General features: G+C 44.8%; 1 protein-coding gene across 1 annotated transcript in view; it reads right to left on the bottom strand.

Moving 5' to 3' along the window:
• The window catches only part of LOC135197854 (spatacsin-like), a 443,463-nt gene that overhangs the window by 333,299 nt on the left and 91,844 nt on the right, over positions 1-18,320 (bottom strand). The window contains 1 exon segment of the mRNA XM_064225036.1: positions 2,380-2,534. Coding sequence (XP_064081106.1) covers positions 2,380-2,534 — 155 coding nt within the window.

An 18,320-nucleotide genomic window follows, 5' to 3' on the forward strand; every position in this document is an offset into this window, starting at 1 on the left:
ATCTCGGTTGGTTCCGGCCTCCCACTTCCAATGGCTGGGAATCCAATGGGACCTTATAACACACAAGCTATCTCTTCCACCCAGGAAGACCAAGGAGATAGCAGCGGCTACAAGACAGTTCCTCAAGAACAAAAAGGTGTCTCGGCGTACCCAAGAGAGAATCCTAGGTTCACTACAGTTTGCTTCAGTAACAGACGTCCTATTAAAAGTCAGATGGAAAGACATCAATAGAGTCTGGAGAAAGAGAGCCAACGACAGGCTCAGGGACAAGATCTCAATAATTCCACCTATTCTGACAGAGAGGCTTCATCCATGGACGAAACACCGGAATCTAGCCAAGTCAGTACCACTGCAATTCCCTCCACCGTCTCTAATCATCCACACAGATGCATCACAGAGCGGTTGGGGAGGATATTCACAATACAAGAAGGTACAAGGAACATGGTCGAGTATGTTCCGTCAGTTCCACATCAATATTCTAGAAGCTATGGCAGTTTTCCTAACCTTAAAACAACTAGCTCCGGCCAGGAACAGTCATGTGAGAATAGTCTCGGAGTGTCTAGTGGTGGTCCATTGCATAAACAGAGGCGGCTCCAAGGCAAGCAAACTGAATCACGTATTCATTGCGATATTCTCATTGGCGACGAAAAACCATTGGTGCCTGTCAGCAACTCACCTGGTGGGAGTAAGAAATGTTATCGCAGACGCACTTTCCAGGACAACTCCGTTGGAATCGGAGTGGCCCCTGGACAGAAAGTCATTCCGGTAGATTTGCAAGCAAATCCCAGACCTTCAGGTAGATCTGTTCGCCACAAAAGCCAACCACAGACTACCGTGTTATGTGGCACCCAACCTGGACCCTCTGGCGTACGCCACGGATGCGATGTCCATAGATTGGAACAATTGGCAGAAGATTTATCTTTTTCCACTGGTGAATCTTCTGATGAAGGTCCTGCACAAGCTAAGATCTTTCACAGGACAAGTAGCATTAGTAGCACCCAACTGGCCAAAGAGCAACTGGTTCCTGCTTCTTCTAGAATTAAAGCTCCAACCCAGACAGATCCCTCGACCAGAACTTACACAGACAGTACAAACTCAGACTGTGTCAGCTTCCTCAAGAATTCTGAATGCCCTAACTTTATGAACTTTATGAATGAAGTTTGCAGCTCAAAAGGACGCTTGTATTGATCCACTAAACATCTTATTCATAGAATCAGATAAAAGAGAATCAACGCTCAGGCAATATGATTCGGCAGTTAAGAAATTAGCCAATTTTCTAAAAAAACTCAGCTGCTCATGAAATGACCGGCGAACACAGGTCGAACCCAGAAGAGGGATTTTGACGAATGAAAAATCTATTTCTGGGGGAAGACCTGTGTCGCCTGGTGAACTCATCCCTTCTAATTAATTTCCCACCCTTAACCAATCCAAGCTAAGGTGTCTAATCCAGGCATGCAGATGGCGCGCGGATCGGGTAGTAGTAGCAGAAGCGAGAGGGAGGAGAGGCCTTTGCAACAGCTCTTTCCAGGAGAAGGATTTAGGAAAGGAATCCTCTAATTGGCAGAAGACCTGTGAATAGTGGCTTCCACTCGCCTTGTACTTTATACCTGACACCCTTTGGGTGCTCGCGCGAGGATAGTAACCTCAGCACACCATGCTAGCTTTTTTCTCTGGTATATTTAGAATCTATTTATACTTAGATAAGTGAGCTACAGGAACTTTTCACCGGGCGACACAGGTCTTCCCCCAGAAATAGATTTTTCCTTCATCAAAATCCCTTTTTAAGCGCTAAACAAGCCTCACAAAATCGGATCGCCAATAACTGGGAACTGCCTGTATGTACTAAAGACAGTCCCCAATTATCGGCAGGGGTTCTGTTCTCGGCGGGGTGCTGATAAGCAAAACTGCCATTAACAAAAACTTGATTTTAAATGGAGCCAAGTTTTGGTTAATGGTGCCTCTGTTAGGTATATTATGACACCATAACTCTATTATCAGCATCTTAGGGTACCAATAACCAAAACTGTCCATTATGGCACCATAAATCGCTGATTTTATGGCGTTGGACAAGCACCATAAGACCGGATCGCCATTAACCGAATCTGCCGATAACCGGGGACTGCCGGTATAACTATATATGTATATATAGTTACCAGAACAATTTCCTTCAAGTACAAATATATCTATATAACTTTCTACCTTGAAAATTTATCTATTGTAATAAATCTAGCTGTTAAAAGAATGCTATTATAACTATGTTCCAACCAGTGAAAGACATTCTGAAGTAATATTACTAAGTACTCAACATGCTTCGCGGTAACATTCAATACTTAACAATCTATCCAACATACATTACACACTGGACCACACTTAACTTACTGGAATCTTTTTCTCTGATCAGTGAAAGAAGTGAAGGAGCAGACAGCTGCAATGAACATGAGAGACCTGTATCAAAATGCAGCGAATACCGCAGCAGCATTCCACTGTGGCATATTATTATGACTTCACTCTCACCACCTCGTTGCCATACAGCACTGAAAATAAATATTTATTTTTACAACTATTTTATATTAAATGATGATTCCAGTACAAGAGAATAAGCTGTGTGAAAAGCCTTCTACAAATTTATAACTAGACCTTCTGGATACTATAATCACTTGCCAATTTTATCATTTCGAGCTTTTGTGTGTGATATAAGTAAAACTAAAGATAGAGAGTCCAATGACCTCATTCAACAATATAATAATACCTTACCTTAACAGATACAATGCATTTTAATTTACATTACTGGGATGATATCACACACACACATCTTTCATTGACAATATAAACTTTATTTTGCTACAAGTATGATTTTTGGAATCACACTAACAAAGAAGCCAATTGCAGTAGCACTGCATTTGTTCCTAGATATAACAGAGGTATTTACTCTGTGACAACAACCTGTTACTGTATAAGATGTTACTTCATTAACATGAATTTTTGTCACATACATACAGAGATGTGGCTTTTTCATATTCAAAAGTACTAAGCCACAAATATCCTTTAATATCAAATTCATTAACCTTGGGAATAACTTCCACCCTAGTGGAATTATTATTTATCTGGCTTCTGCACTAGCCATGATCCAATACATGACCTGGTTTTGAAACAACAATTGACACTGTGACTGTTCAGCTCTCAAGGGAACTAAAGTTGATACTGACTGTACCGTTCATTCATGTCACATTCAGGTTCTGTTTACAGAATAGGTACCAAATCTCCACCATGGTACTTGATTGGTATGCCTGTTACATTTAGATAATAAATGAATTTTTGTCACTTTTACAAATATATACAGTATGTTGAAGTGTAACAATTGAAACATCACAAAGTTAGAAAGAAAGGGGTACTTCTATAAACCTACTGCTTCTGTTTGCTAGCATCAGCAAGAGGCATCAACATTCTTCATGTCATAGGTCAGGTTTTAATTGGTAGCTTACATGGCTCATACCCACTTATAAGACCCTTATCTGGGCCACCAAAGATCCCAAGGAGAGGAAGCACATGCTCATATCTTTTATCAAACTGACAAGTCCTGAGCTTTGCCACAAATCCTACAACTAACAAGCACAAGGGTGATTCCAACATTCCAGTACTGGACATGATACCTACCAATACACTTTGTTGTGGAACAACAGTCCTGTGGATGACTGGTTCCAGGCAGCTAACCTTTTACCACAGTGACTGAGAGGAGTCTGGTTTGACAACGGTAGACAAGGAGGACTACGATCCTATGTGAAGGTGACACCAGGGGTGGTAGCAAGTTAAAGGCAAGGCAAAGCGTGGTAAGATCACAAGCAATACACATGGTATGAAGCCCCCCTATCTGTACATAAACTGTCCATGGACAGTAGTACATGAACATATCAAAAGAAAAGGCAGCACTGACTCAACCAGTAGTAGGAAAGTGATCTACTTGACTGTTTACCTGATCCTAAGCAACCAGCAAGCCACAACCACAACAGATGGAACTGCCTCGCCTAATGAGTGAATCCTACAGAAAACTCCACTGACATTAGATCTTTAAATTCACAGAGAGCCACTGAAGGGGGGTTCTTAAAAAGAAAATATAAATAAATAAATAAATAAATATATAAATTCCTGGATGAAGCTTCCCTACAACAAAAACTGGACTCTTCACCAAAGAAAAGCTGACAAACCAGTAGGCCCATGAGCGCTCTCTTAGACTGTGGACATGAACAATTGGACCAATAGGTGTTGACTGGCATAAGAAGACCCTTTTCAATAATGCAACTGCTCAAAATCATGGTATAGCTACTTACTGACTTGAACAATAAAGATTTTAGGCTACCTCACAATCTTTTGAATCAACGTATGTAAAATCCTACTTTTTTTTTTTTTTACATTCAGTCAAAAAACCTTCATGTATGCTAACATGACATTGTTATTGTACAATAAAGTTTCATACATACTTACCTGGCAGATATATACTTAGCTATAGACTCCGTCGTCCCCGACAGAAATTCGAATTTTGCGGCACACGCTACAGGTAGGTAGGTCAGGTGATCTACCGTCCTGCCGCTGGGTGGCAGGAATAGGAACCATTATTTTCTAGAACCAGATTTTCTCTTCCACCTGTCTCCTGCGGGGAGGCTGGGTGGGCAATTTATCGTATATATCTGCCAGGTAAGTATGTATGAAACTTTATTGTACAATAACAATATCATTTCTGGGCTCAGCTCGTGTCGGCCTATGAAAGGATCCTTAATATCATTCTTTCTAGGTAAAATTAGCCTAAAATTACCAGAGAAAAATAAAATTAAGAAAATGTCAGTAAAACTGACTCGCTCACTCTTAAAAAGAAGTGTCGGTATGATAAAGGGGCGAGTGTGGAACACTACCACGAGCCAAACACCAATTAGAACTTCCTGTCAGAATCCCCCCAAGAGAGAGCTGATACCAACGGGCGATGCAGCCTCTACTACTACTACTAGAGGACGCCACGGACAGCAGCGCCCCTAGCGGACATCCTTAAATTTTAGCGCTAGCGACAAGTCGCCATTTCTTGTGCTCGCCCCCTTTTTTGGATTTTTTTCGTAATATCTACGATGGAACGCTCTGCTATTGCCACGGCTAAGTTAAGTAACTCATAAGTAACATTTTATCATAGTTTTATCTTCCGGGTACCAGTATTTTCCTCTTAATAGGTCATATACGGTTCCCCGGTTGTCTCGTGGCGGCCATGCCGCCTCGTAAGAATTCCCGGTCCTCCATACTGGGACTTCTTATACTTATGGGCTTACGTTATCACATTCATTGTTTTACATCGAGTTTTAGCTAGTTCAGCCCTCCTACCATTCTCTTAGCTTGGTATTTAGGGCTATTTATTGATTATTTCCGGCCCAGCATCCCGGCTCTTGCTTCTACATCGGCTATCGCTGGCTCCGAGTAGGCTACTGTTTTTTGGAACAGTCTGCCTCCTCCTGGGCTTCTTTCTCTTTTACTAAAAGTGTCTCTTCCACCTTTCGATGTAATTTTATTTACTTATTTAGGGTGTTAGGCTAGCCTAGGTGCTTGTTCCATGTTTTGGTACAGCTTGGTTCACGTGGCCCTTCCACGGTTGTGTTGCTCGCGGCCTAGGCCACTTGCGGTCACGTGTCCCATAGCACCTTACCCTGCCCCTTCCCTCCCTCTCTGATATAGGGAGGAGCTGGGGGACCCCTTGGTTGTTATAACAACCTCATCGCCTTCTCTCACACTTTCGGAGGTGTCCAGGGGTCCTCTCAGCGGGGGGTATAGGGCGACCACTCTGAGGTACCGGGTCTCCATGCGGGTAGTCGGTGAGGCGGGGAGGAGTAGGCCATCCCTCCCCCCCTTTTTCTCGCTCCCGCCGTGTTTCGCCGAGACCTTCCTCCTCCCCTCCCCAGTTGCTCAGCCACCTCCCTTACGATACGAAAGGAGCCTTCCGTCGCAGCCGGGGCACCTTTGGTTATAGGTTACTGGCTCGCTAGCGGTCAGGGTGGGCACTACGAGTGGTCGGTTGCTTGCCTACTATATCCTTATATCTCTCCGCCGTTACCGGAAGGGAGCTTACCCTTACCTACGCACTCTTCTAGTAGACGGGCGGAGAGAAGTTGTTTTATTTTTGTTATTTTAAGGATATATACCCTAATTCTAAGATATTTTGCAATGAATTGTGTGTTATTATTATTTTATCAACCATCCCCGCCTTTTTCCGTCGTGGTTTCCATTACCACCACTCCTAGTTGGTTGATTCTTGTGCTTCCGCCATCGGCGGAGCCATAGCCTATCTTCCAACCTGGTTACCACACGTATTTTGGCGGGGCTCTGGTTTATCTAACTTTATCGCTCCGGCACCAGCGGAGCATATGTTAGACTGTAAGTGTTTACTTGGTACTCATGTACTTTTTCACTTACAGGCTACCAACTGCCAGGTCCCAGCTTGTAATGCGACGCTTTACGACCCCTGTGGACATGACGAGTGCAGGTCCCACGCCCCTTGTGCCACGTCGTTCAACGAGTTGATCGTCTGGCACCCTGAGGCCTGCGCTATATGCTACGACCTAGTCGGTCAGCTGGGAGATGGGGTAAGTCCATTATAGACTTACTTATGCTTTTACTAACAACTTCTAGTCGTAAGTTTGTTAACCTCTTTCCACAATTGGCAGCTAATCTCACCTTTCTTTCAGGCTAGCGGTGTGAGGGAAGTCGCCCTCAAGCCACCCTGAAGAGCGTGGGTGGGCGGCTTTGGGAAAAACGCCGCCAAGGGCCAGCCCTACATTTTGGATAGGAAGCTGGCCATCCAGATCTTCCCCGCGGGCAAGTCGAACGGTTACGTCGACCCCTTGTCCGCTGCCCCACTGATAGCCTCCATTCAGCAAGACCTCCAGGCAATCGTTTGGGTCGTAGCCTCACAGGAGTCGGTTCCGGACGTCGCTGCCCTGGACCTTAACCTAGAGCCCATGGCGGTAGGTGGGGAGGATTTGTTGGTTGAGGTAGGTATGTCGGGCGCCCAAGGTCTTTCCTTGGGCGCTCCTGGATCTTCTCCTGTCCCCGTCTTCTTCCGCTTCTTTCCAAGGCTTTGCGGGGATCTGAGATCCCTTATTCGCTCTCCCGCCGTCTCTCTGTACCTCCTAAGGAGAAGGGAAGAGAGAACCGAAGACCTTATCTAAGTCGACTTCTAGGAAGTCGTCTTCGTCTTCTTCGGCTAGGAAGTCGTCGGCTTCCTATGCCGATGCGGTGAAGGCAAAGCCGGGCTCTTCCCAATCGAAGAGCTCCAGAAGCAAGGCTTCGAAGGAGAAGGCTCGCACTCCCACCGAGTCACTGCCTTCTCCCGCCTCCGCTGCTTCCACTCCGGCTATGCCGGCAGGGGTATAGCAAGCACCAGCACCTGCGATCCATCTACTGTCTCAGCAGGGGTATGGAACAGGTGGGGTCGTGCTAGTAGGCTCCCAAATTTCCGCACTGGGAACGCGGTTCGAGCAGATGTTTGCCCAATTGTCAAACAGTCTGTCCTCAAAACTGGACAGTCAATCCAGGATCTTCTTTCTAATAGAATGAGAGAGAATGAAGGACCGAGTAGCTGGGCTAGCTCAGGCTTCCTCCCCCAGTCTCCCCTGCATCTAGCACGGGGATTCTCCAACTTCCACCTTATGACTCCTTGCCAGCTTTCTCTATGGAGAACCCATGGAGAGTAGCTGCCTACGCTCCATTCAAGGACGGAATGATTTCTATCCCGGAGTGTGGAACTCGAAGGATTGAGGACTTCGAGTTCTACCCTCCGGGTCTGTCGCAGCCTTCATCGGGTATGCTAGGCTGACGCCAACGGCTTCTCACGAGAGAAGACAAAATCTCTAAGGAGTCAGTTCTTTACAGTAGAGATCACGCCCAGCGGGAATGGGTTCCACTGCCTTGAGGATTGGGAGTGTACTAACACTAGACTCCAGGCCTACAAGAGTCCCTTCACTATTTTCGCGACGGAAAGAGGAGGTCTCTCTTCCGTTCGCCACGAAATTGGTGGAGAAGTCTCTTCAGGCAGTCCTCAAGGATGAGCCCATTCCACAGTTGAGGGAGGCGGAGTCTACTTCTCCCCTCTTCCCCGCCTTCGGAGAATTGTGGGAAAACCTGCCAGCTACATTCACGCTGGGTAAACTCAAGCCGGACTGCGCCATGGACCAGTTCGGTGAGAAGTTACCTAGGCTGCCGGATTCCCTAATCCAGGCAGAGTTCGATGCGCGAACTAGGTTTGGCAGGTCCCTCAATTCCCTCATCATTACAGAAATGGCTGCTCTTTCCTACGCTTCGGAACCGCCTGTTCAAGATTCTGGCGAAATCTCAGTTTCAGACGGTTCTGACGGACGCTTTTGACTTCTTCCAGGCTAGGAGGAACTGCCGGAAGCATGTCCTACAAGAGTGCACAATCAGGCATGAGCCTAATAGACTCTTGGCTGCAAGCATGTGGGGAGGCGGATCTCTTCCCAGTAGTCCGCAGTGAACGAGGTCCACCACGAAGCTGCTAGAACTCAACCAGAGCCTTAGAGCTAGGTGGGGTTGGTTCCTTTTCCTCAAAGAGGAAACAGGAATCCGTTCCCACTGCTGGCAAGAAACCAAAGAAGGCTGGTAAGAGGTTTCCAGCCTTATAAAAACTCCAACAACAGCAGCAATTTGTGCAGGCAGTCCCAGTTACCCAACAGGGACAACCTTCCACCTCTAAACAGAAACCAACCTTTCCTCCTGGTGCCCCAGCAATCTCAACCATCCACTTCCTACGCTATCTCGCCGGCCTTCAACCCTGCCTATGAGGCTCAAGGCTACTCTCAACCGAGAGGTAGGGCGAGAGGTTACTTTCGTCAGCGTGGCGCAGGAAGGGGCACGAGGAGTAGACAGTTCAGAGGAGGGCGTGGTGGCCAACCCGCCCATCAGCAATGAGGCTCCCCAGGTAGGAGGAGGCTGTTCCTCTTCCGCCACAGGTGGGGGTTCAGCAATTGGGCACAGAGCATAGTGTCCAAAGGATTAGGCTGGAGTTGGATCAAAGATCCCCCTCCAATCAAATCATTTCATCAGGTACCGTCAAAGGAATTGATAGATTACGCGGAAGAACTCCTTCAGAAAGGAGCTATTGCGAGAGTCAAACATCTAAAATTTCAAGGCGCTTATTCAGCGTGCCAAAGAAAGGCTCAACAAAAAGAAGGGTAATCTTAGACTTGTCAAGCTAAACTCTTTCATTCGCTGCGACAAGTTCAAGATGCTTACCCTCTCGCAAGTAAGGACCTTACTTCCGCGTGGAGCCGTCACATGCTCCATCGATCTTACAGACGCATACTATCATATCCCTATAGCCAGGCACTTCCGCCCATTCCTAGGATTCAGGCTAGGAAATCAGACATTCTCATTCAAAGTGATGCCCTTCGGTCTGAATGTAGCCCCCAGGGTATTCACAAAGATAGCAGAAGTGGTTGTACAACAATTGAGAGCTCAGGGAATCATGGTAGCGGCATACCTCGACGATTGGTTGATCTGGGCACCAACAGTCGAGGAATGTGTCTCGAAAGGCTACCAAAAAAGGTAGTTCACTTTCTGGAACATCTGGGGTTCCAGATAAACAAAACGAAATCCAGACTTACTCCGGAATCTCGTTTTCAGTGGCTAGGAATCCAATGGGATTTGTCTTCCCACAATACTATCAATTCCAGTGGCCAAACGGAAGGAAATAGCAAAATCTGTCAGGCAATTCCTCAAATGCAAACAAACGTCAAGAAGAAACCAGGAGAGAATCCTAGGGTCTCTTCAGTTTGCTTCGGTAACAGATATCCTTCTGAAAAGCAAGGCTGAAAGATATAAATCGAATTTGGCGGTCAAAAGCAAACTCCAAATATCGAGACAAGTTGTCAGTAATTCCACAGATCCTTCGCAACCAACTACGGCCTTGGTCAAAAGTAAAGAACTTAGCCAAGAAAGTACCCCTTCAATATCCCCTCCCGGTGCTAACCATTCACACGGATGCATCCCTGTCCGGGTGGGGGGGTGGGGGGTATCTCTCAGTTCAAACAGGTTCAGGGGACTTGGTCAGTTCAATTTCGCCAGCTCCACATAAACGTGTTGGAAGCAATGGCAGTATTTCTTACTCTGAGAGACTGCTTCCCCCGAAGAAGTCTGCATCTAAGGCTAGTTTTGGACAGTGCAGTGGTAGTTCATTGCATCAACAGAGGAGGTCCAAATCCAAACATGTGAACCATGTCATGATAGCCATCTTTGCATTAGCAAACAAACACAAATGGCATCTGTCTGCCACTCACCTGGCAGGAGTAGAATGTGATAGCAGGACGCTCTGTCCGTCAGTTCCTCTGGAATCAGAGTGGTCTCTGGAGTCGGGTCATTCCAGTGGGTAGCCGGAGGTCCCAGGGTCTCCAAGGGGATCTCTTCGCCTCACAAGCGAACCACAAGCTCCCTTGCTATGTGGCCCCCAACCTGGACCCCTCTGGCTTATGCCACGGACGCCCTGTCGTTAGATTGGAATCAGTGGAGGAGAATTTATGTTTTTCCCTCCAGTGAATCTTTCTCTTGAAAGTCCTAGACAAAACTAAGGTCTTTCAAAGGGATAGTAGCTCTGATTGCACCGGACTGGCCCTCCCAAGAGCAACTGGTATCTCTTCTCTTGGAATTGGGTCTCCGACCTCAACGGATCCCCAATCCCAAACTATCACAATCAGTACAAATGAGGACTGTGTTCGCGTTCCTCAGGAACCTCTCCCAGACCCCTAACTTTATGGACTTCATGAAGTTTGCGGCTAATAAAGATGCTGACATTGATCCACAGAATATTCTCTTCCTGATGAATAGGATAAGAGAGAGTCAACCATTAGACAATATGACTCAGCTGTTAAAAAATTAGCATCTTTCTTGAGAGAATCGAACACTACAACCAGACCAGTTATTTTTGCTATATCCTTTTTCAGATCCTTATTTGAAAAAGGTTTAGCAGCTAGCACGATTACCACTCATAAATCGGCTTTGAAGAAAATCTTTCAAGTAGGTTTTCAGATAGATTTGACTGAATCTTATTTCACATCTATCCCTAAAGCCTGTGCTAGACTTAGACCTTCCCAGAGGCCTACTACAGTTTCATGGTTCTTAAATGACGTCCTCAAACTAGCTTCAGATACTGACAACTCATCTTGTACATTATAATGCTCCTGAGGAAGACAGTATTTTATTAAGAATAGCCTCAGGAGCTCGAAAATTTCAGAATGTCGGCTCTATCCAGGGATGCGGGTCATGTGGAATTCCTCCCATCAGGAGAGTTCTACTTGCTCCGGATCGTAGCTTTTTAGCCAAAATGAAGATCCTCTTGCAAGGTGGGCCCCTTGGGAAGTTGATCCCATCTTCCGCAGGATCCTTCTCTCTGCCCAGTATCAACTCTTAGAGCCTTTCTATCTCGTACTTCTTCTAGATCCTCAGGTGCTCTCTTCATGAGAGAAAAAGGTTTGGTACTTTATCAGTTAAAGGCATTAGACAGCAAATCCTTTACTTCATTAAACAAGCCAACCCTGAGTCATTCCAAAAGCACATGATATCAGGGGAGTAGCCACCTCAATTAATTATTTCCAAACATAGTGACTTTGAGGATCTTAGAAAGTTATACTGGAGGGAAATCCCCGACAGTCTTTAACGGCATATTTAAAGTCCTTTGGGAATCTTTAAAAGTTTCAGCAGTAGTAGCAGCGGGAAAACATAGTTTCCCCTCGATACTGTTTAGTAGGTTGTAGTATAGATCCAGGTCTCCTTTCTACCTACATAAACCAACATGCCTCACCCTATCGTCAGGCTACTCAACATCATAGCCTTAGCCGTTATATCATATAGTGGTTTGTCCCTTATTTTTTTGCTCAGGGACATCCACATTTGTACTGATAATGTACTTCAGTGTACCTACCCTTATTTTTATGCTAGGGTAGGACACAATATGTTTGTATATACACCATTTTATGTTAATGATGAACTTCAGTCACAATGTGTTTGTATATATTTTGAAATAATTGTATTGATGAGGTGGATTTTTCAGTGTACCTACCCTTATTTTTATACTAGGGTAGGACACATGGGTGTATATATTTTGGAATTTTGTATTTTGTTAAGTAAATCCCAATCCTTATTTTACATGCATCTTTGTAATTTACTTTAATTACCATTTAAGTACTTTAAGTTTACTAACTTTTATTATTTTACTGTTAAAATAAGTTAGTTTAAGTGCTTAATTTGTATGCTGTAATTGATTTACTTATATTATATCCATCATTTTTTTAATTGTTTTTTCATTGTTCCTTTTTCATCTTGTCTGTTTCTCTGGTACTCTTTCATAGGCCGACACGAGCTGAGCCCAGAAAAAGGATTTGACGAAGGAAAAATCTCTTTCTGGGTGATTGGCTCGTGTCGCCCTATGAAACCCCCCCTTTTTTTTTATATTTTTGTTTTTTTTTCCCCCCCTTGCAGGACAAGATGTATTTAACTGTTTTATTTAAGGATGTCCGCTAGGGGCGCTGCTGTCCGTGGCGTCCTCTAGTAGTAGTAGTAAGAGGCTGGCATCGCAGTTGGTATCAGCCTCTCTCTTGGGGGGATTCTGACAGGAAGTTCTAATTGGTGTTTGGCTCGTGGTAGTGTTCCACACTCGCCCCTTTATCATACCGACACTTCTTTTTTTAAGAGTGAGCGAGTCAGTTTACTGACATTTTCTTAATTTTATTTTTCTCTGTAATTTTAGGCTAATTTTACCTAGAAAGAATGATATTAAGGATCCTTTCACTAGGGCGACACGAGCCAATCACCCAGAAATAGATTTTTCCTTCGTCAAAATCCTCTTTTTTCATACATTCAACTTCCCTGACAGATATATACTTAGCTGATTGGCACCCTTTGGTGGAGGGTAAGAGACAGCTATTCACTGATTAGACAGGTAAACAACATACGTTGTAGGTAATAAATAAATAAAACCTTGGTTCCTATGTGTTTAGACAAAGGGTTGACTTCCTAGCTATTGCTAGGAATCTGCTTCGTCTCAAGAGCCTCAGCGAGGATGTGACCTATGGCTAAGAGTTCTTGTAGATCTGTCAATGGGGTCTTATCCACTTACTCGACAGAATCTAATGGTCATTTGTCAATGGGGTCTTATCCACTTACATGACAATACACCTATGCCCAGTGGCATAATTAAGAAGCACAACACCGGTCCCAATCACCTGATCCTAACACGAGGGTTAGTGCTTAATTTGAAAAAGAGTTATCCCCAAACTCCTTTCAAACCCAAAGAAAAAAACACCACGTTAAATAAATTTAAACTCACTAGTTAAGGTTCAGTGTTGGCTCCCTATCCCAGCAGTGCATCCGTAGACACGTATAACCAAGAGAGAAGGATCTCTCATAGGTCAACTTGACCTCCTTCGTGAAATGGGAAGTCAACCACAGAGTTGCATCTCCCGTAAGTGACAGCTAATATGTCCTCATGACATATTGTTCTGGAAAGAACAAGAATTCATAAAAGCTCGCACTTCATGCGCTTTTAATTCTCAGCTGTTTGAAGGAATCATCAAGTTACTCATGAAGTGCTTTAGCAATCACACTTGTTTCAAAGAAGACCAGGGCTTTCTTTGAAATGGATCTCTTCAGGATGAAGCCTAGAACCTGGCTGGCGTCTGGCTAGCGCCTCGTGCCTGGCTGGCGCCTGACGCTTGGTTGGCACCTAGCTGCTGGAAGGCGCTTTTCGCCTGACTCCTGGCTGGCACCTCGCGCCTGGAAGTAGCTTCGCGCCTGGCTCCAGACTGGCACTATTTGGCGCTTGGCACCTGGCTGACTCCTCTCCACTTGCTGGAGCTTCGAGCTTGGTAGAGTCTCGAGGATGTCTGGTGATGTCCACATCGGACACTCTTATCTGTCCGATTTGTTTGCCTCTAGCGCATCTGCGCTAGGTTGGAGGCCCCCTCTTTCTCTTCATCAGACAATGACAGTGTTTCTTGAAACTGTCTGCCCTCTGGCGTTTTTTACGCCCTGTTGGCATTTTGGCGCCTGCGTTGCCGCTACATTGTCTATGAAGTCCTGGAACCTTCCACAATAGTTTATCAGGAGATTGGAGAAGGGTGGAAGAAATTCTTCCACTTTGAGCATTTGGCCTCTCCGGCAAGGGGAGGTGATTGTAGTAAACTACATCCATTAGACGATAGGACATCTAACAGTACGAGAGATAAGAGTCTTTCTCCGAGGAGGATCCTTCTTGAATCCTTCCGTTGCTACGGAAGATCATCTTCTTTAACTTGTTAGATAGAAGTTCCTCGTTGCGAATCTTTTCCTATCCTTGTCCGAAGGAAGGGAAGGAGCTTGGAAGTCGAAGGAGACTCCGAGCTGAAATTGGGAAAGGACTTCCTCCTGATTTTCTAGCTCTTTATTGTATCCCGCTCTTGAATACCTTCTGGGAAAGCAAAAAACAAAATTTGTTTTTTCGAGCCCGTTCCATCCGCATCCCAAATAAAGACTTTGTGGGCAAACGTTTAAACCATCTCTTCTTCTGTAGGTGAAAACGTAAGTACCCTGCCTGGGCAACGAAACTTCTATCTGAAAGCGTTGAGTCAGGAATACAGGGTTTTTTTTAGTTCTTTGGTTGGGGGGCCAGACATAGCTATGGCTGGCAAGAACCCATTGCCGAGTCTCCATTGAATCTGATGCGAGATTGCCAATGCACAAAAAATTCACTTGTCTTCTTGGTCGTTTAGGGCCAAGAGAAACAAAGAATTCCCTCATAAAATTTCTCAAAGAAGTTTGATGAGGAGCAGTTCCATCTTGTCGGAACACGGAATCTGAGGCCACAAAAGATCCCATTCGAAGTACATGATATCCTACTCTTGTCATATTGAGGTATGCGTATAAGTCCCGAAGATCTTAATCCTCTGCTATCTCTAAATTCCCCTTGTATAGACAGAGTATAGCCTTTTACTGCATTCTTTGATAGCAGATATATACAAAGGTGATTCTTCCCTCTGAAAGGGAAGAAACAGCGAGATTCTCGATGCTCCTTGAGATATGAGAGAGCTGTGGAATTAGTCAAATTGATTTGAAAAAATCATTTCGTCCCTCCTTGGGATCGAACACCCCTCCAGTTAGACGGGGAACGAAATCAGGAACGAACCGTGCTGTTACCGAGCCTGCTGTCAGAGAGGTTACTGAACCCTTCGATTAATAACTCGCTATATCAAAAAGTTAGCAAGTCCACTATTTTGCTTCTGTAAGCATGAGAGCATCAAATAATATACGTATAGTATAGCTCTACTGCATTAAATTCATATTGGTGTCTCCATTCATCATAAATCCTGTTACATTTACCGCAAGGTTACAAGGGATCTTTTGTATTGAAAATCCCCTTAGGCAAAACGAAATACCATGTTATTCATGTTTGCCTATAAATCCCCTCAAATCGAGGCTAAGTCCATGATTGTAGGGGGAAGATACGGTTAACTATTCGATCCTGTAGGAGAGAGAGATGTCAACTGCTCATGACCGAGAACTGGATGGTACTGTATTGGCTTACAATGACAGCCATCTCGTTCGCTGCCTGGCTGCAATTTTCCTGAGTTGCCAGTTACTCCATTCAATGAAGGAATATAATAAAATTATTCTTGAGCCTAAGGAAGCTCTCAATAATGCATATTTAAGCCAAACAACCTTTGTTAAATACCGAAGCTGAGTAGGTATTGTCGTAACAAACCTTTTAAGCGAAGTCCTGTAAGGATATAGATAATTCTGTAGCGAACCACAAAGGCAACTATGGTATTTGTATATGACTTGTCATTCAGTAGTCGTATACACCAAATCTTCTTACTACATTCTTTCCTCTCCGATGCAGAGAGAGAATGGAAATCTTACTCTCTTTCGTTCTTTTCGTCAATAAACCCGAATTAGTATTAGTCGAAAGAGATCGCAAATGACAACCGAGGATTGAAGAGAACTTCTCAAGCTTTTATTCTCTTGGAGATAAGGCTGTATTCTACGCCTTTATTATCTGGAAGAGCCTCTAATCAATGAATAAGAGCTCGTACAAATCTTGTTCAATTTCCAAACGATTGCCACTCTTTCTGTAAATGGTTGGTTGCATTATTTTTTAGAAGAAGGATGATTTTAATATCCTCTTACTAGTAATGAACTAATTCTCTCAATAAAAAAGGTCACTAAGGTCTTATAAACTGAGAGACCTGCCCCCTTATTGGCTTCCAATTCCGATCTATCTTCCATTTCCTGTCCATCAAGTTGGGAGAAGAATGAGCAACCGGAGGAGAGCGCCTTCTTTCGTAAGGTGAAGGGCTTTTAGCAGTACCGACTCTAACCTGACAAGGGCTACGACCACCTGTGCGACATAGGAGAAGGCCGATCTTGCTTTTGCCTTTACTTGCATTAAGACTATCCTGACAAGGGCGACGGCCGCCTGTGCGACAACTCCCGTCCCTATCAGGAGAAGGCCTCGAATGTCTTTCACCTTTCGCAGAATCAGGCATATCCTGACAAGGGCTACGGCCGCCTGTGCGACATCTAGAGACCCTGTCAGGTGAAAACTGATCCTGCGAAAATTCCCAAAGAGGAGCCTCTCGGTCCGCCTCTAACTCCATTTCCGATGAAGATCCTGGTTCATAGCGCCTGGAGACTGGCGCTTCAGGCGCTTTGCGCCTCGTTTCAGGCACTTCAGGCGCTTTGCACCTCGTTTCAGGCGCTTCAGGTTCTTTGCACCTCGTTTCAGGCGCTTCAGGCGCTTTGCGCCTCCTTTCAGGCGCTTCAGGCGCTTTGCGCCTTTCTTTAGAATTCTCTCGCCTTGTCGGCGTTTTGCGCCTGGCAGGCGCCTCGTCCGAGCTGTCAAAGACTTCTGTCGGACGGGATTTCTTAACGGGAAGGAAGTGATCCTTTCTCCTGGGAGGATCCTTCTTCAAAACTCCCATTAACGAAGATATTTGTTGTTGCATTTCTCTTAGGATCTTCGTAGCGGCGTCTTTCTTTTAGAAGGTCTCGATAGCTTGTCAGAACTCCACCCTTTTTTCCTTTCGATGAAGAATCGGATGACGAAAAACACTGTTTTAGGATGCCTTTCCAACGGCTATCCTTGGCAGTCTGGGACGCTACTACAGAACCTGCCGAGGGGACGCCCGACCGGTGGGGATTCTCTGAAACCTCCGTGCGGCTTTCGACATTCCTTCTCCTCTGGGCTTGTGAGCTTGGAAGAGGTCTAGGCCTGAGAGCGAGACAGAGCCGATCGGACGCACCCTCCACTATTTTAGGACGCCTTTCCAATGGCGAACTTGGCAGTCTTGGACGTTCTACAGAATCTGCCGAGGGGACGCCTGACCGGTGGGGATTCTCTGAAACCTCCGTGCGGCTTTCGACATTCCTTCTCCTCTGGGCTTGTGAGTTTGGAAGAGGTCTAGACCTGGGAGCAAGACAGAGCCGATCAGACGCACCCTCCACTGCAATGGGGAACACTGTAATCACTTCTTACCTTTTAATAGCTCGCATTTTGAGCTACATCCTTTGTCTTCAAATTGCAATTATGAATTTGAAGTTTCTGTGAAATAAGGTGATGAGGATGCAACACTAATAGTACTGTTAATACTCTAACTGCTCGTTAGTACGAGTAGCCAATAAAACTTCTAAAGAAAGCGTATGTAGTTATATTCTTTTCTGACTCCCTAAGGTAGAAAGTCGGTATATTTCCTCAATCAATTCTAACACTTATTACACGTATTAATGGATAAATATTAATATTTCCCTTTCTTGCAAACTATGTTTCCCTTTCTTGCAAACTATGTGAGTGTCTACCGACAATTTTGGTAGTTACACGTCATATATTCTTCGAAATTTTTGAAGCCAAATTCATTTAAAAGTTAATAAAAGTTAATAAAAGCGTATGCCGAGCCAAAGACCCAGTACTTCCCTGCAAAAGACAGCCCAGAAGATCGATGGCGATGAAACACGAAAATCAAGTCAGGAGATACCGCAAACGTGTTTACAATATGGCGACAGAGAAAATCTGGTTCTAGAAGGTAATGGTTCCTATTCCTGCCACCCAGCGGCAGGACGGTAGATCACCTGACCTACCTACCTGTAGCGTGTGCCATGAAATTCGAATTTCTGTCGGGGACGACGGAGTCTATAGCTAAGTATATATCTGTCAGGGAAGTTGAATGTATGAAAATGACATTTTTATAATAAAATAGTTCAATATATACTTGCCCAGTAATTACATAGCTTATTAGTTTCTAATGGAATGCTTACCA

This window comes from Macrobrachium nipponense, chromosome 21 (assembly GCF_015104395.2).
Source record: "Macrobrachium nipponense isolate FS-2020 chromosome 21, ASM1510439v2, whole genome shotgun sequence".
Lineage (NCBI taxonomy): Eukaryota > Metazoa > Arthropoda > Malacostraca > Decapoda > Palaemonidae > Macrobrachium > Macrobrachium nipponense.